At 42.0% G+C, this 19,764-nt stretch overlaps 1 protein-coding gene across 1 annotated transcript in view; it reads left to right on the plus strand.

Annotated features, from left to right (window-relative positions):
• Window positions 1-19,764, plus strand: part of LOC141161707 (dynein axonemal heavy chain 11-like) — a 1,128,345-nt gene that overhangs the window by 371,428 nt on the left and 737,153 nt on the right. Inside the window, exons 53-54 of the mRNA XM_073646926.1 lie at window positions 3,709-3,944; window positions 6,025-6,147. Coding sequence (XP_073503027.1) covers window positions 3,709-3,944; window positions 6,025-6,147 — 359 coding nt within the window. The remainder of the gene's footprint in view (window positions 1-3,708; window positions 3,945-6,024; window positions 6,148-19,764) is intronic.

The raw sequence follows: 19,764 nt of genomic DNA on the forward strand, positions 1-19,764 counted from the left end.
ACCTATAATATAAGACATATTTTCAGTTGTTTCACACTTTTTTGTTAAGCATATAATTCCACATGTGTTAATTCATAGTTTTGATGCCTTCAGTGTGAATGTACAATTTCCATAGTCAAGAAAATACAGAAAAATCTTTAAATGACAAGGTTTGTCCAAACTTTTGGTCTGTACTGTATATACAGTTGAAACCAGAAGTTTACATACACTATATAAAAAGACACATATGCATGTTTTTCTCAATATCTGACATGAAATCAGAATAAACCTTTCCCATTTTAGGTCAATTAGGATTACCAGAATTTTTAATATTTGTCAAATGCCAGAATAATGAGAGAGAGAGAATGTTTTAAGGCATTTTTATTACTTACTGTAAAGTCAAAAGTTTACATACATTTCATTAGTATTTGGTAACATTGCCCTTAAACTGAATGACTTGGGTCAGACGTTTGGGATATCCTTCCACAAGCTTCTCACAATAGTTGGTCGGAATTTGGGCCCATTCCTCCTGACAAAACTGGTGTAACTGATCCAGGTTTGTAGGCCGAATTGCTCGCACCTGCCTTTTCAGCTTTGCCCATAAATTTTCAATAGGATTGAGATCAGGGCTTTGTGATGGCCACTCCAAAACATTGACTTTGTTATCCTTTAGCCACTTTATTACCATTTTGGTAGTATGCTTTTGGTCATTGTCCATTTGGAAGACCCATTCCTCCCAAGCTTTAACTTCCTGGCTGATGTCTTGAGATGTTGCTTCAGTATTGCCACATAATCTTCTTTTCTCATGATGCCATCTATTTTGTGAAGTGCACCAGTCCCTCCTGCAGAAAAACAAACCCATAACATGATGCTGCCACCCCCGCGTTTCACAGTTGGGATGGTGTTCTTAGGCTTCCAAGCTTCTACCTTTTTTCTCCAAACGTAACGATGGTCATTATGTCCAAAAAGTTCAATTTTAGTTTAATCAGACCACAGGACGTGTCTCCAAAAAGTAAGGTCTTTGTTCCTGTGTGCATTTGCAAACATTAATCTGGCTTTTTTATGTTTCTGTTGGAGTAATGGCTTCTTCCCGGCAGAGTGGCCTTTCAACCCATGCTGATACAGCATTCGTTTCACTGTGGATATTGACACAATCTTACCAGTTTCTGCCATCATCTTCACAAGGTCTTTTGCTTTTGTCCTTGGGTTGATATGGACATGTCGGACCAAAGCAGGTTCATCTCTGGGACACAGAACCTGTCTCCTTCCTGAGTGGAATAATGGCTGGACAGTCCCATCTTGTTTGTACTTGCGTTTGTTTGTACTGATGAACGAGGCACCTTCAGGTATCTTGAAATTGTACCCAAGGATGAGCCAGACTTGTAAAAGTTCACAATTCTCTTCCTGATATCTTGGTTGATTTCTTTAGACTTTCCCATGATGCTACACAAACAAGCGGTGTATTTCAGGTGTGCATTAAAATACATCCACAGATGTGTCTCTAATTAACTCAGATGTTGCCAAAAAACCTATATGAAGCTTCCAAACACACAACATTATCATATGGGCAGTCCAGATTTTTTTTAAAGGTATAGTAATCTTAGTGTATGTAAACTTTTGACTTTGCAGGAAGTAATAAAAATGCCTTAAACATTCTCTCTCTCTCTCTCTCTCTCTCACTCTCTCTCATTATTCTGGCATTTGGCAAATATTAGAAATTATTGTAATCCTAACTGACCTAAAATGGGAAAGGTTTATTCTGATTTCATGTCAGATATTGAGAAAAACATGCATATGTGTCTTTTTATATAGTATATGTAAACTTCTGGTCTCAACTGTATATATATATATACAACCCCTGGCAAAAATTATGGAATCACCGGGGACGGAGGATGTTCATTCAGTTGTTTAATGTTGTTGAAAAAAAGCAGATCACCGACATGGCACAAAACTAAAGTAATTTCAAATGACAACTTTATGGCTTTAAGAAACACTAAAAGAAATCAAGATAAAAAAAAGTGGTACTCAGTAAGGGTAATTTTTTTCAGACCAAGCAGAGTGAAAAAATTATGGAATCACTCAATTCTGAGGAAAAAATTATGGAATCATGAAAAACAAACACACAAAAGAACACTCCAATACATCACTAGTATTTTGTTGCACCACCTCTGGCTTTAATAACAATCTGGCTCCAACTTTCTCTGATTGCTGTTGCCAGATCAGCTTTGCGGGTTGGAGCCTTGTCATGGACCATTTTCTTCAACTTCCACCAAAGATTGGATTGAGACCTGGACTATTTGCAGGCCAACACATTGACCTTATATGTATTTTTTCACAGTTTTTGCTCTATGGCAGGATGCATCATCATCTTGAAAAATGATGTCATCATCCCCAAACATCCTTTCAATTGATGGGATAAGAAAACTGTCCAAAATATCAATGTAAACTTGGGCATTTATTGAAGATGTAATGACAGCCATCTCCCCAGTGCCTTTACCTGACATGCAGCCCCATATCAGCAATGACTGTGGAAATTTGCATGTTCTCTTCATGCAGTCATCTTTATAAATCTCATTGGAACGGCACCAAACAAAAGTTCCAGCATCATCACCTTGCCCAATGCAGATTCGTAATTCATCACTGAATATGACTTTCATCCAGTCATCCATGGTCCACAATTGCTCTTCCTTAGCCCATTGTAACCTTGTTTTTTTTCTGTTTAGGTGTTAATGATGGCTTATGTTTAGCTTTTCTGTATGTAAATCCCATTTCCTTTAGGCAGTTTCTTACAGTTTGGTCACAGACTTGACTCTAGTTTCTTCCCATTCGTTCCTCATTTGTTTTGTAGTGCATTTCCTGTTTTGGAGACATATTGCTTTAAGTTTCCGGTCTTAACGCTTTGATGTCTTCCTTGGTCTACCAGTATGTTTGCCTTTAACAACCTTCCCATGTTGTTTGTATTTGGTCCAGATTTTAGACACAGCTAACTGTGAACAACCAACGTCTTTTGCAACATTGCGTGATGATTTACCTTCTTTTAAGAGTTTGATAATCCTCTCCTTTGTTTCAATTGACATCTCTCGTGTTGGAGCCATGATTCATGTCAGTCCACTTGCTGCAACAGCTCTCCAAGGTGTGATCACTCCTTTTTAGATGCAGACTAACGAGCAGATCTAATTTGATGCAGGTGTTAGTTTTAGAAATGAAAATTTACAGGGTGATTTCATAATTTTTTCCTCAGAATTGAGTGATTCCATAATTTTTTCCCTCTGCTTGGTCTGAAAAAAATTACCCTTACTGAGTACCACATTTTTTTCCTGATTTCTTTTTGTGTTTCTTAAAGCCATAAAGTTGCCATTTGAAATGACTTTAGTTTTGTGCCATGTCTGTGATCTGCTTTTTTTCAACAGCATTAAACAACTGAATGAACATCCTCTGAGCCAGGTGATTCCATAATTTTTGCCAGGGGTTGTATGTTTTCACTGCCATCTTATAATGAAAATATAAAAGCTCAATATATGCATATTGAGCTTTTATATTTTCATTATAAGATGGCATTGAAAAATTAAAGCAAGCCAGTTCACACTGGGAGGTACTCTATTCTACAGCAGATAAGATTTAAAACATTTTTTAGATGTTTTTTCTCCTTTCTTCATAAGGTTTTTGATAGCAGGCAATGTTTCACTGCTTTTGACCAGTTTTGCTCACTTAGTTTACTGTCTATTTTAGGTTCTTATTCCAATGACAGAAGGACTTGATCCTATTTGTATGTTGACTGATGATGCAACTACGGCAAAATGGAACAATGAGGGACTGCCCAGTGATAAAATGTCTATTGAGAATGGTACCATATTGTCAAACTGTGAACGATGGCCACTAATGATTGACCCCCAACTTCAAGGCATCAAGTGGATTAAAAGTAGATATGGATCCAGGTTGAAAGTCATTCACCTAGGCCAGAAAGGGTAATAATCTTAAAAAGAGAACTTGGTGTTCCATATTGTATTCATAACATGGAAATGTTGCAAATTCCACATCATATGAGGCCCACAAAACAATCATAAATTCCCCTTGTCTGTTTGGAACTGTGCAATGCAAACACAATAACCTTATATTTCTAAATGGCTATGCACATCTTCACTCAGATTTTATTTTCATCGTTCATTTGTTTCCTAAAATGTAAAGTTAATGGACTTTCTATCATTATTTTTTTTCTACCATTTTGCTGTAGCCCAGTGTAAGTCCTAGTTGTGTGCTCTGCAAAAACATTACAAATCTGCCAGAACTCCTGTTCCTGGTTCTGACAGCTTTCTCTGCTCTCCCACTTCCTTCTCTCATTTGTTTGAGATAACAGCAGAGATGAGTGAGAATGGGTTGTACACAGATCTCAAGAAAAAAGATGGAAAAGCCATCTACAATCTCGAGGAGAGCAGAGAAAGCGGGCTACAGAAAGGAAGATACAAAAAATAAAAGCAGAACAGAAGCTTTGCTGTTAAGACAGCACCCACCTGTAGCATGCAGACCTAACAAAAAGCCTATATTACTGAGAGAAACACTCCCATAAGAGAAAAATCAACCTGCATAAGGCTGTAAACTACATATCAGGGGGTCTGAAAATGAATGAAGGAATGAAGATTGCACACTGAAGCTTAATACAATTTTATTAACTAATGGTAACCACTAACATATGTAAAAATATATTTTTCCATTACAAAGGTGTTCATAGCCTTTAAAACGTAACTGTCATTTTAATTTTTATTTCATAAAGCAATAGTACACATGAAAATAAGCAACTTTATAATAGATCTTATCAGAAAAATGTGCTTCTTTCTCTGCCAAAACTGATCAGTATTATCAAAATTCTCAATTCTGAAGTAAAATCTTTATTCAATGAAGACAGACTTTCCCATTACTGAGATAGGAGATGGCAGGTGCTACTGATGAGATTTTATTTAGATAGAAGGGGGAGGAGAAGGCAAGCTCCTCTCTACTCCCATGTACATAGAATTGTATCCATAGCAACTGCCATCTCCAAGGTGCTCTAGATAAGTTCCTTGAGGGGTCTAGCTTTCAAAATGGGATCACTTGTGGGGTTTCCACTGTTTAGACACATCATGGGCTCTTCAAACACGACATGGTGTCCGTTATCGATTCCAGACAATTTTGCATTCTAAAAGTCAAAGGTTACTCCTTCCCTTCTGAGCCTTGCCGTGCACCCAAACAGTAGTTTTCCATTACATATGGGGTATCGGCGTACTCAGGAGAAATTGCACAACAAATTATATGATACATTTCTCCTGTTACCCTCGTGAAAATGCAAAATTTGTCCCTAAATCTACATTTTTTGTGGGAAAAAGTAAAATTTTAATTTTTTCCTTCCACATTGCTTTAATTCCTGTGAAGGATCTGAAAGGTTAATAAACTTATTAAATGTGGTTTTGAGGACTTTGAGTTTTTAAAATCGTGTTCTTTTGGGTATTTTCTGTCATATTGGCCCCTCAAAGTCACTTCAAATGTGATGTGGTCCTTAAAAAAAATTGGTTTTGTAAATTTTGTTGGAAAATTGAGAAATCGCTGGCCAACTTTTAACCCTTCTAACTTTCTAAGAAAAAAAATGATGTTTCAAAAATGATGCTGATGTAAAGTAGACATGTGGTAAATGTTATTTATTAACTATTTTGCGTGATATTCCTCTCTGGTTTAAAGGTATAAGAATTAAAAGTTTGGAAAATTGCAAAATTTTCAACATTTTTGTCAAAATTCCGATATTTTCACAAATAAACGCACAAAATATCAACCTAACATGAAGTACAATAAGTTGCGAAAAAACAGTCTCAGAGTCACTGGGATACGTTAAAGTGTTCCAGAGTTATTACCACATCAAGTGACATTGGTCAGAATTGTAAAACCTGAAGGGGTTAAATAAATGTTGGCCTCCTCTGCCAAAAAAAATTGAACGGTTTTCTAATGTTGACTGGAAATTCTTTAATGGGACATGATTATGTAATTAGTAGCTTAGAATTTTTTTCTTCATTTCTTCTACAGATATGTAGATGTCATAGAACAAGCAGTTGTGGCTGGTGACCCAGTTCTGATAGAGAATTTGGAAGAATCTATTGACCCCGTGCTTGACCCATTACTTGGGCGACATACACTTAAAAGGGGAAGGTAATAATTATTTTCCTGTAAACCAGAATATAATTTGATATTATGTCATTACTACTTACTGTTGTGTCTACATAAATTCTGTATTCCTATGGGGAAAATCGTCTCACACCAATGTCTACTACCGGAGAAGCTTGTAGATGCAACGGTAAGCCGTTTACACACAGTGTGAACTACAGATAAACTGCACCTGCTTCATTAGCATGGACATCTCCTGACAGTGTCAGAGTAGTTAACAAATGCAATTATATTTATAATGGGATTAATGTAACTAATATATCTTCAAGGAAGAATGATATATGTTGTTTAACATACTGAACTCGGCTAACCCCTTTTGATTAATATGTCAGTTTTGTCTGACCTTGAGTATGTTACAGTATTCTTAAAAGGGTCTAAAATGAATTTGCACATGGCACAGTAAGCACTAACTAAATATGACTTTTTATGGAGCTGATCTATAATTTTTCCTGTTGGAACATTCTCTGTATTTCTTCAAGCACCACTCCAGTAATTTTTTTTTATTTTACTGCTGTAATAGTATCACTAATCTAAGTTCCCTGCCCCTAGTCTTATACTTACCAGTCGCCATCTTCATCTTCTATCAGTGCCGCTCCGGTTGGTCTTCAGCAGTTTGTGACCTGCTGGATTGCTCCAGTGTTTTCCGGAGGTCACTTTTCAATATAAGTCTAGGAGAGCCTTGTTATGGCTCTCATAGACTTGCATTGAGAGCTTGTGACCTTTACCTCTGACTTCCGGTTAGTAAGAAGTTTGAGTCACAAGATGGCAGAACAGGATTGGAGTGGCCATCAACCATCAACTGTGTCCGGTCTTTCTGTGTGTTAGCGGGTGCTGCTTCATCCAGGGCACTCTGCAATGTATTACTATAATGTGAGAGAAGAGGGAGGATATTGGAGTTAAAGATGACTGTAGAATGTTCATAAGCTGCTTAAAATTGATGGCATGTATATTTCTGTATGTGTGTTAAGTGGAGGTGTCCTGAGCGGGGCGACAGTTACTGACAAAGAAGGAAAGAAGGCTATGGTCAGAGAATAGGAGAGAAGCTTTAGTAATATAAATATATAAATAATGAAAAAATATCTAAAAGCATCTAAATTGCATGGGAACGATGATGGGTTTCTCTAGTAGCAATATTTCAGTGCGCGTGCATACAAAGGACTGGTTGAGGCTACAGTCCCTTAATCTAGGGGAGTCCTAGTCTATCCCTAACCCCAGGGTTACCCCTGAAGGTAGAGATGCCTGGGTCTCGTACTTCTCTGTGCTCCTACAAAATCCTAAGCTGCTCCCACTCTCCCCCCAGGGAGGAAAGGGACAGGAATGAAAGTGTAGACCGTGTACAGAGGAGATCTCTCTCAGAATACAGCGGGCCGAAGACAAAGGATACTAGCAGACAATTTGTTGGGGAACACTTTTTTTACTAAGAACAGAAACTGGGTTGCCCCGGCAATGCAGGAAAGGAACACAAACTTCACACACACATAGCTCAGGACAGCCAAGACCCCTGCGTTGCACTACTGACAGGACCAGGATGTACTAACAGAAGAACTATAATGCAGTAACCAAGTGTTGCCCAGAGCAATGATGCAATTAGATGGGTGCACAAGGCAGCCTGTGCAGTGCAACAGTTCACAAACTTAACAACTCTCTACTTTTACAATACTATTATTCTAACCATACACAAGCTCACCAGTGGGAAGAGTCTCTAGCTAAGGTTCACCCAAACCTGCCAACAACCAATGTCTCCAATTAATAACCTGTGTTTGGTGCCAAACTCTTCCTGCTATTTGCATGCATCCACCGGGATCCCTGTGGTGGGGCCTGAGCTCACGACTTACCGGCCAGTAACTGTTCTCTGAAGAAGCTGTATCATTCTCCGACCGGTCACTTAGCTGGGAGACTGTGGAGAGGGTCCTGGACCTTGTCACAGGAGCGCAGTTTTCAGTCTGTCAGACTAGCAGAAGGCCCTTCACGTCACTCAGATGCCTTGGGGGGATCCAACTCTGCATTCAACCGTAGTCGTCCCCCCAAAGTGATTCTTTCTCTTTGACCAGAGACACAGGCAAGACTTCACCTTTACTCAAAGTTCTGTTATGCTCCGAGCACGCTGCACACACCGAGCTCTTAGGATGCAGCACCACAATCTCCTTCCTCTCCTCACTGCTTGCTTTTTCAGACTCACACACCATCGAGTTCACTATAGAGTCACTTTTAGAGGCAACAGAGACCTCTTGTGGCCGGAGGCTGATACCGCAGCAATGTCCACACATCTCCCTCTCACAAAAGGGTAAACACAGGCTGGACAGGCAGGGGGAAGCCAAAGCACAATCAAATGGCAGACACACAGGACAGTATACGAAAGGAAAATGGGTGCACAGTAAAGAGGCAGAAAAGTAACACAAGAAAACGCCAAAAGGGGAGGATAGAGGTATTCACAACAAGACCCATGCAAAAAGATTAAAACGACTAAGAGCTAGTCTAACACTTTCTCCAATGAAGCCAGGAACAGAAGGAAGATTCTATTGCTTGCATGGAGGGAAGCCAAACACAGGTTTATATAATGGAAGGGTGTGGTTCCAATAAGCTGCACAGCCAATAGACAACCGGGAACTCTAAACCCTTTCAATGCCTCAAGAAACCTGTTAACTCATGAATAGCTGTGTAGATTTAAAAGGACCTGTGCTCACCTAACCACTGCAATCTTCTAATCTCAAATGTACCGTAGGTCCCAGCAGAATGCGTCACATTCATGACATGTTGACTGTGGTGATGAATGATGCCATTTTAGAGCTACTTTCTTTTCAGTTTTGCTACTTGACCTATGTTCCCAATGAGATGCTATCTTCCTTGTTGGATGTACTGAAGTACGACCAGGATAGGCAAGTTGTGTACCATGATAAGCACATAAAGACAGCAAGGTATTAGGTGAGAAGGACTGACTTAATACGGAAGAGGCCACGGAGAGGGGAGTAATATGGGGGAAAAGTCGTGGCCAACTTTTAGCACAGGAGTCCATTGTGCAATGCATCATCTGGTCTTGGCCCTCAACTTTTGGGAGAATAATCTTAAGAACATTATATATGACATCAGATCGTGTGATACACCACATGAATTTGGTAACTAATCTGGGTTCCTGGTGATCTTTATCTTTTAACAGATAGTAAAAGTCCATGCTCATTTGGATAACACTAAACAGCAGCAGTATTAGCCATCACCAGAAAAGATGTTTATTGGCCAGCTGCGGTGGTGATGACCAACGACGCTGCTAATCAGCAGTCCTGTCACCCATCTGAACTTTTAGTTTGTCTGATATGAGGGAGTTTTTGCAGAGTTTGGGTGCAGAAGTAAAGTGGGTACATTAGGAAGGATGTATAATGAGGCCTGTATCATTCATGGACCCCTAAGAGGCTTGGGCTCTTAATGTTGCTGATGGGTGCCCAAGTTGTACTAATTTTAATTCACACCTGGATGAAGGGCTGGACTAACCATTTGGCATATCTGGCAAATGCCTGATGGGCTGGTCCGGCTGTAAGCCACCTTGTCTGCTATGCTGTTAACAGTATCGGCATCCTAAGGTAACAGTTGTAATGGAGCATGAAGCCACCAGTCTCGTGTTTTGTCACTTGCTCCTGCAGGTTCACAGGCCTCCTTCCTGCAAGCGGCATGCCGGAAGCTGGCATTATTTATGGGACGTCCACTGCGAGACTGGATAGAAGAGGAGACGGAAGCGGTGGAGGACGAGGAGTTTGGATTAAGTGAGTATAAAGATTTATTTTTTATTTTTGGGGGTCTGTGGGGGACCATCATAATATATATGGTGCTGTTGGGGACTATCATACTATATAGGGGGTTGTAGGGAGGACAATGATACTGTATTGCAGCTGTGTGTGCTGGGAAGCATCATACTATAAGGTGAATTGAGAGGGGACCATCATTCTGTGTTTGGGCCAGGACAAGGGGTCAGCCGGCTAGGCACCTGCCTGCCCAGGTGAGCAAACTCAGTGAGTCACTATCAGCTCTCACCATGCTCACCGCCTGCACCCCGGACGTCGCTTCCTCCCTTTACTCAATTGTTTTCATGTTTATTAGATACGAATACAATTGATGCGAGCGCCACCTGGGTCAGCAGCAGAGGAGCTGTAATCAGCTCCCTTCTCCATCGGGAACTCCATCAGAACTCAGGCTACTTCTGGCCTGTGCCCTGTTGGATTTGGCACACAAAGGGGATGTTGGACGGCGCGATGATCTCACTGCATCATGCCGTCCAGGCCCCACTGCTGTACCAGATAGAAGAAACGGAGGCTGTGCTGGATAGGGAGCCTGGATTAGGGAAGTATAAGCTTTTTTTAATTTTTCTCTTATAGTATTTTTCCACTGAATGGGAGACATCGCAAGAGGGATTGTGGAGTACATCACAAGAGAGGCTGTGGGGGGACATCACAAGTGGGGCTGTAAGGGACATCATATTATAAGGAAGACTGTGGTGGATATTATACCTGGGCTGTGGTGAAATCATATTATATGCGGGCTTGTGGGGGACATTAAACTGGTTTCTGTGGGGGACATAATACTGGGAGCTGTGTGGGAGATTATACTTGGGCTGTGGGGACATCATACTATATAGGGGACTGTGAGGTGTATCATACTGTATAGCGGGCTGTGGGGCACATTATGCTGGGGGCTGTGGAAACATCATACTATATAGGGGTATGATACTGTATAGGTGGCTGTATTGGACATTATACTTGGGGCTGCGGAGACATCATATTATAAAGGGGTCTGGGGTGGCCATAATGTATTGAGGGCTGTTTAGGACCTTACACACGTGGTCAAAATTGTTGGTACCCCTCGTTTAATGAAAGAAAACCCCCAATGGTCACAGAAATAACTTGAATCTGACAAAAGTACTAATAAATTAAAAATCTATGAAAATGAACAAATGAAAGTCAGACATACAGGGTACAATTTGGAGAGGAAAGCATGGTGGGCAGTATGAGGGTATTGTGGGAAGAAGAGGCACAGAATTGATATGGAGAGGGGGCAGTGTGAAATGCGGGCACAGTATGCTGAGAGGTTAGCATGTATATAGTATGCAGAGAGAGTGAGGGAAAACAGTATGGACGGTGAGGCAGTTATAACAGATAATAGCAGACAGTGGGGTGGTTATAGCCCACTAAGGTGGACAGTGTGGCGGATGTAGCTCATAAGGACAGACAGTGTGGAGGCCATATACTATAGAAGGCTTATTTACAGTGCCATGTAAAAGTTTGGGCACCCCTGGTCAAAATTACTGTTATTGTGAACAGTTAAGCAAGTTGAAGATTAAATGATCTCTAAAAGGGAATATAGATTTTTCTGTATAACATTTTTACTCATCCCCTGGGGGCTGGCATTTTTTTCCTTATGTGTGTCAGAGAACTACACTTACACACCATAAATACTAAAGCCCCAGGATATAAAGAGACTCAGGCGTCCATTTCTACTGCTATGCTTGCGGCTATCTCAGCTGCAAACAGTGCACGTATCCTGAACTGCACTACTATAGGTATAGCCGGGCGCCATCTTATTGCAGCCCAGCATTATGAGCTGAGCTTCAATTTCCTCCTGTCACCGGTAATTGCAGTGCTCAGCAATGAGCAGTGATAGAAGGTCTGGACACCAGAGAGGTGGCAATAAGAACAAGTAAGGCCGCTTGACATTGTACTACTAATGCCCGGCTACCGCCCTGTTCTCACTGCTGGAAGAAGTCACATCTGCAGCCCAACTCGAATAATCGAGAGGAAGTGAACGGCAGCCGCAGGCTTGACTTCCTCTTGATTTCTTATTTCTCTGAAGGCGAGGACATTGAAGCCGGAGCAGATTGGGTGCAGGGCTCGTGTAAAGTAACAACCTCACATGAGCCTCAGGAACGCAAGTACCGACACAGCTGGATTAGCACTAGCACCGGAGCTGAGTATAAGTGTTTTAACGGTGGCAAACATTCAGATTAAGAAGGGGTTGTCCTAGTAGTGGACGACCCCTTTAATGATCAGTATGGTGGTATTATCAATACTGTATTTGCTGGTAATACGTGTTATGATCTGGTGGTATGTGCCGGTTATACTGCAATATTATTATTGTGGTATTGCTATAATTATTATTATTACACCTTTATATAGCAGTATTATTAGAAATATTGATCATGTAGTAAATCTTGATTTCCTTCAGGCAGGGTAATATTAGTAATAGATACCCCCATCAGGGCTTTGGTGGCGTGGACAGCGTGGACCTGTGTGCTTTCAAATGCCAGGGCTGAATTTCAGTCCCAATCTGTCTCTCCCTACCTGGATGTTTAAATTCTGCATAAAATTTTTCTGCTTTTTAAAAATGGTACAGACACCATGATAAATAATTCTAAGCTATCATTCGTGTTGAGTTATCTGTAGACATATGACTCACCCCCTGGGCCGTGGGGTACTCGAAAACCGGGTCTTCTGGTGTACGGTGCTGATGGGGGTAGTAGTGGCAACCCGCTCCCGTGGTTCGGGGTGGTCAGACCAATGTTGTGGCAGCCTATTTATAGATTTGTGAATGTCCGACTACGCCACCCGTAGATTGCGGTCAGGGATAACCGCCGCTGCTAGGCAGACCGCTGAGGCTGGTGTTGGTGTGCAGCTCAAGGGTAGGATAACTCCCCACGGGAGGAGTGTGGCCTCAGGGCAGTGTAGGTGGATGCTGGGGGTGATAGTGCCGGCCGCAATAGTAAAAGTTCAGAGTCCGTTTCAAAACATTTCTGGGTCTTTATTATAGATGTTATTAATGACCCAACAGTAGTACCGGTTAGAAATGGGCCTGGGTGTCTGAGAGCATTCGGGGGAGCCCCACTGGTCAGGGTGAGTGTGTAGGCCTACCGTTCTCTCTATGCTCTTTCTGACTATCCCCCTCTTCGTGGTGTAATAGCCCACGTCCCTGAGCTTGCCGTGTACTTTTCGCTTGTATGGCTTGCGACTCGGGCCTTGGGTACCTTTTGCTTTCTCCTCACTGTACTGGTCCATCTGTGTGGCGGAGCCTCCAGGCTTCTTAGGCCAAGGGACCTGAAATCCCTCGCGGGTTGGTTCTTTGCTGCTGGGAATGATAACCCAGACAGCCTCGGACCCCAATGTCCGGTTAGATTGATTCTCTGCCAGGACCGGCTCTCGTCGCCTCTGTCCCTGGCTTGCAGTCTCTCCTCTGCCTCCCGGACTCCTCAGCTGCTGCTGACCTGTCCCTTCCTCTAAGAAACCCTTCTGGACACTTCAGAAGTGGGTTCTGGTCTCCCTAACCCTGCCCCAGTTCCAGCTTTTCTAGGGCAGCCAGCTCCCCCTACTGGCCTGGGACAGGAGGTGCTGCATGCTAATTGTCCCTAACCAGGGAACCTCCCTCCTGCTCTCACACGCAGATTAATCACATTTGTGGCAACCAGGCCTGGGGTGCCACACATAAACTGAAATATATATGCCATATATATTACGAGCTCTCAAGTAACAAATTTACAGGATCTACAAAATTACCTAAAAATAGCACACAAACTTTTGTAACTTTAGAAACTATGAATTTAAGAAGCTGCAGCAAGACAAAATAGACATTTTCCAAAACACGCTCAACACATTTAATATGTGTACTTAGAAGTAATATAATTTTAATCCACAAGTATAATTTACCAAAAAATGTATTCTAGCAGCTCAGAATATATCAGGTGTTGCTAAATTAGGTGGAACATCACAAATGCCCCCCTCCTAATGTAAAAGACTGGATGCACTGTATAGTTTTCCAAGAACATGCTCATTTATATTGCTTGCACCCACATTTACCGGTGGAGTGATGTGCTTTGAGTGTGAGTCATAATCATTGTATCCTAAAGACTATTTAATAGAGATGAGATAATTCAACTCATATTCTGGAAAAATTTGCCTTCTCCAGAATACAGATTTTTTTGCAATTTGCTTTGATTGTGCAAATGGAGCAATATGGCAACATCCACCATTTTGCTGAACCATAGCAGGCAAAAGTTTCTTTTGCCATCTCTGGTTGCTAACATCTTCTTGTGTCTATTTCACCCTGAGTTGGAACTTCCAGCTCAACCAGGCCTCTGACGTTACTGCAAGCCGTCGCCGTGCAGATTGTCACTAGCATGCATCACCAGAGGCAATAACTAGACCTTGGGTGGCGCACGTCATGATGTTCTGATGTCATCATGTGCGTCATGACTGTAAGATGTACAATGACGTTAAACTCCTGGTTAAGCTGGAAGTCCCAGGCCCACTGTAAAACAGGCCAAAGAAGATGTGCACTATTAAAGAAGAACATTATATTTGTTACAAATAAGTTTGATTGTGAGAAAACATGAATATAAGCCACCATGTGTTTAATGACTATATATTCTGCTGTATTGTAAAGATTCATAGAAGCTCAGATACACTGCTACATATTATTCACTGACTTTATTAACTTCATTCAAGGTGGGTAATATGAAAGTTCCAAAGGAAGTCAGGGTAATAATAGTTTTAAAAAAGTACCTTCAGCACTCAGGAGAGGAAAAACCCCCAGTGGAGGAAACCTCTAGGGAACCATGGCTGAAGGACTGCCCTTCCCTTAGGCTGTAGATGTTCATTGATGAGAACAGAGACCGAGCCTGGAATCTGTCTCATGATGCAGCAGGTAACTCACTCGATTCGTGATAATATCTAGCTGCAAAATGTCCATCAAATGTTTTATCCACTGATGAGAACAGAGACCGAGCCCGGAATCTGTCTTGTGTGCAGCAGGTATCTCATTTTATCCGTGAGTGCTTCTAGCTGCGGAATGTCCAGTGAATGTATCCAGTGGTGGAGAACAGAGACCAAGCCTGGAATCTGCCTCGTTGTGCAGTAGGAAACTCACATATTCTGTGAGTGCGTCTGGCTGCAGAGAAAGTCCAGTAAATGTCATATCCAATGACGAGAACAGAGACCGAGTCCGGAATCTGCCTCATTGTGCAGAAGGAACCTCACTTGTTTTGTGAGTGCGTCTAGCTGCGGAAAGTCCAGTAATGTCGTATGCAATGGTTGAGAACAGAGACCGAGCCCGGAATCTGCCTCGTTGTGCACTAGGAAACTCACATTTTCTGTGAGTGCGTCTAGCTGCGGAAAGTCCAGTAAATGTCATATCCGGTTGTTGAGAGCAGAAACCGAGCCCGGAATCTGCCTTTTTTTGTTGATGTGAAGTTGTCATCTCCAGCTGGATCCCATGTTATTGTGGGTTCACAGCGATACACCGCTCTGCCTCACCTGAAATACATATGTTACAAAATCAGCAAATCAGTAAAGATTAATATATGTACATGGAGAGAGATTATAATGATTATAATGAGCGGGAAAAAAGAAGAAATTTACATGTTATCCATTATCTCTAGATTATAATGCAGCACTATGTAATATACAGTGGCCATTATTTAATGTTCAGGTATGTGGCACATCCTATCAGTGCTGTGATATGAATAGTACCCTGCCTATTATTTTTTGATCTTCTATGATTAGATTACAGCTTTCTAGCAATCTCTCCCTCATGGTGCATACTGCATACAGCACTCCACCCCATTTCTTATAACCCCTTGAAAAAGCTGTGATGGTGAAACGACAGTCCGGATTAAGTGGTGGTCTGGCATTTCTGGTTCTACAGCATGCTTAAATGTACTTGGCACTGACATGACTTTTTGTTATTAGTTTTCTGTGTTAATAAGGCTTAGTATTAGTACAATCACTTGCTTATGCCATCTGGTAGTAAATTTGATATTGAGCACATTTCATCCTGCCATCAGCTCTTTTGATTTTTTTTTTACATTTGCTCTTTAAGCCAGTATTGCTATATATGAAATGTGATCATGATTAAATATTCATCGATTTGTTTTTGCCATGACCACCCACTCTTGTTTGAGTTTTAAATTTGTTAGTCATGTGCTCAGCCAATTTTGTTATGTATTGTGATTTATTAAAGAGAATTTAGATTGTCCTTTATCATATTTGTGATTCAAGAATGACAACACCCATTCTCCTGTAGTCCAGAAAATCTTGGCTCACAGACTAATGATTTAGCTTGAATAAGGAAAAATAATCCAAGCAACGTTTAGGTCTTTAGTGCCCAATTTCTAATTATTTAGCCTATTACCTGTTAATTCTAATACATGTAAAGCATTAAGACCTTACATTTGGTTTTCGCTGGCATAGACCGGAAGTTCCTGAAAGACAAACTTCATGACCAGGGGTGGATTAAGAGTAGCAAGGGCCCCGGGCAGTTTAGAAGGTGCGGGCCCCCCCCACACACACACACCTGATTTATCACGTGACATGTCACATGATCCCCTGTGATAGATCATGTGATAGTTCACGTGAAATTAATTTGGCACAATATTAATTATAATATATTTTTTTAGGCTGTGTGCCCACTATGCGGTTTTTAAGCGTTTCCGCAGCGGCAATTCCGCTGCAGAAACGCTTAAAAAATGCTTGGTAGAAGGTCTGCCATGTTCCCCAATGATAATCCGCCTGTGCTGTGTACATGCTGCGGAAATTTCCGCTGCGGATTATCATTGCGGAAAAATCCGCAGCATTACCAATTATTTTGCGGAAGTGCGGCGTTTTCGCCGCCATTGACTTGCATTAGAACGCATGGAATCCGCATCCCTGCATCTGTAGATGCGGAATCCATGCGTTTCAATGTGCGGATGGTACCCGGGTGTGGAGGACAGGAGACTCTCTCCTCCGGACCCGGGTACCATAGAACCTGTAAAAAAAGAATAAAATAAAAAATAAATATTATGCTTACCTTCTGATGGCCCCCGGTGTCTTTATCCGATGCGTCCTGGCTTGCCGGCAGCTCGCGATGGTCTGAAAAGGACCTGCCGTGACGTCATTTAGTCATGTGATGGGTCACGCGACCGCTGACGTCGGCAGGCCATCAGAAGGTAAGTATATATTTTTTATATTTTACCATTCTTTTACGGTCACACTATATATATCCATGCTGGTTGCATGGATTTATATAGTGTAACCAAGTTGTCAAGCACTTTCCAAGTGATGCTAAAATCACTTGGAAAGCGCTTGTCAACCCGCATGCGGAAATGCAAGTGAAGAACACTTCACATCCGCATGTCCCTGGCAGGAAAACACATTTACAATCCGCATGTACAATCCGCATGTAAAATCCGCAGGCGTTTTTTCTGCCAGGGAGATGCAGAAACGCTCAAAAAAAATCCGGTACATATCTGTATCATGGGCACATAGCTTTACATTAATTGTATGACTCAATATTGAGCACACGTAGCCATCTATACAAAGCGGAAGGCCGCACGGTGCCATCTATACACAGCGGGAGGCCGCACGTAGCCATCTATACACAGCGGGAGGCCGCACATAGCCATCTATACACAGCGGGAGGCCGCGCGCAGCCATCTATACACAGCGGGATGCCGCACGTAGCCATCTATACACAGCAGGAGGCTGCACGGCGCCATCTATACACAGCGGGAGGCCGCACGGCGCCATCTATACACAGCGGGATGCCGCACGGCGCCATCTATACACAGCAGGGGGCCGCACGGCGCCATCTATACGCAGCAGGGGGCCGCACGGCGCCATCTATACACAGCAGGGGCCTACAAGGGCTTGCTTGCTTTGTTTATCACATTAGCACGTGAAAAAATAGATTTAAGGCATACTCGTGCATGGAGCACAATACAACCAGTGCACAACACACTTCTATGGCATGGGCCCTGTTCTTTCTGTCAGAATCTCAGTAATTGTACAAGAAAAAAAAATGTGCTGCAACATCAATTTGATGGGTACACAGCACAGGACTTATCTACACTATCTGACTTCCACACCGCAAGCGCCCTTCTATCTAGCTAACATCTCTCATTACACAGGAGCACACTCAGCAGCATCTGTCACCGGCAGTAACATGGATAAAATGGCACTGAGGGAACATGTCTGCTTTTTATATAAAGAGGACATGTGATTTCAGCAGCCAATAGCACAAGCCGTGGTGTCTGGACAGTGTGAATGCTTCCTGCGCTCTGTTTGGCTAGCCGTTCTTTCCTGACTTAAAGTTACAGCCTACAGGAAAAAAAAAAGGATTACAAGCGCCCCGCTGACCTGACCTGTTCTGAGCTTTCCCCAGCCCCTCCACTCATCTAACACGCCCCCCCACTCATCATAAACAGGCAAACTAGCCAAACTGCTCAAAACGCTGTAGTTTCTCCGCAATCACGTTCCTGCATTTATTCATTGAATGTTGCAGATTTTTCCCGAATTTAAGAAAATTTGCTCTTCTTTTCACGAATCCAAATGTGCCATATTCGTGTCGACTTTAAGTTTAAGATTGAATTTCGAACAAATACGCTCATCACTAATAATAATTATTAATTGTATAAACATTCATTTTTAAAGCAAAATAAAATTTACTGCATTAACATTTATTTTTGTATAACTATTTTTACTCATCCACTGGGGGTTGCCATTTTTTTCCTAAAGTGTGTCAGAGAACGACACTTACACACCACAAATACTAAAGCCCCAGGCTATAAGAGACTCAGGCGTCCATCTCTACTGCTATGCTTGCGGCTATCTCAGCTGAAAACAGTGCCCATCTCCTGAGCTGCCCAGCTAAGTCGCCCCAGGAACGCAAGTGCCAACACCGCTGGATTAGCATTGGCACTGGAGCTGAGTATAAATGTTTTTATTTTAATGGGGGCAAACATTCAGATTAAGAAGGGGTTGTCCTAGGAGTGGACAACCCCTTTAATGATCAGTATGGTGGTATTATCAATACAGTATATGCTTGTAATACTTAGTTATTGTCTGGTGGTATGTACCTGTTATACTGCAATATTATTATTGTGGTATTGCTATAATTATTATTATTACACCTTTATATAGCAGTATTATTAGAAATATTGATCATGTAGTAAATCTTGATTTCCTTCAGGCAGGGTAATATTAGTAATAGATATCCCCATCAGGGCTTTGGTGGCGGGGACAGCGTGGACCTGTGTGCTTTCAAATGCCAGGGCTGAATTTCAGTCCCAATCTGTACCTCCCTGGATGTTTAAATTCTACATAAAATGTTTCTGCTTTTAAAAAATGGTACAGAGACCATGATAAATAATTCTCTCATTCGTGTGGAGTTATCTGTAGACATAAGCTGAAATATACATGCCATACAGTATATGTTACGAGCTGTTAAGTAACTGTGGCGCCCCTGAGGGTTCGACCGCCACAGGGATGCTGCACTTCTCTAATGGAGTGTAGTGTTCCTCCTCTGAGGTAAGAACAGTGTGATAGTCGTGACCCAACCTTTGCATCCAACACCACATTTCTCCACCAGAGGGGGCTAGTATGCACTAGTTGCTGCTCCCCTGGTTACAGGGAGACTGGGGAACCAAGAGTTAGGGGAACCAGTTAGTGGGTGAGGATGGAGGACTTACAAGTTAGTTACACTTTAAATTTCATATTTAACAGAAAGCCATCTTGGTTCTTGGTCCTTGTTAGTCAAGTCTCTGGCAGTCAGTCTGTCCTTCGTAAGGGGTCTTTGACTGTCGTTAGGTTGTGATCT

The sequence above is a fragment of the Phyllobates terribilis genome, unplaced genomic scaffold (genome assembly GCF_046119375.1).
Source record: "Phyllobates terribilis strain yellow unplaced genomic scaffold, ASM4611937v1 Scaffold_9__5_contigs__length_417890890, whole genome shotgun sequence".
NCBI lineage: Eukaryota > Metazoa > Chordata > Amphibia > Anura > Dendrobatidae > Phyllobates > Phyllobates terribilis.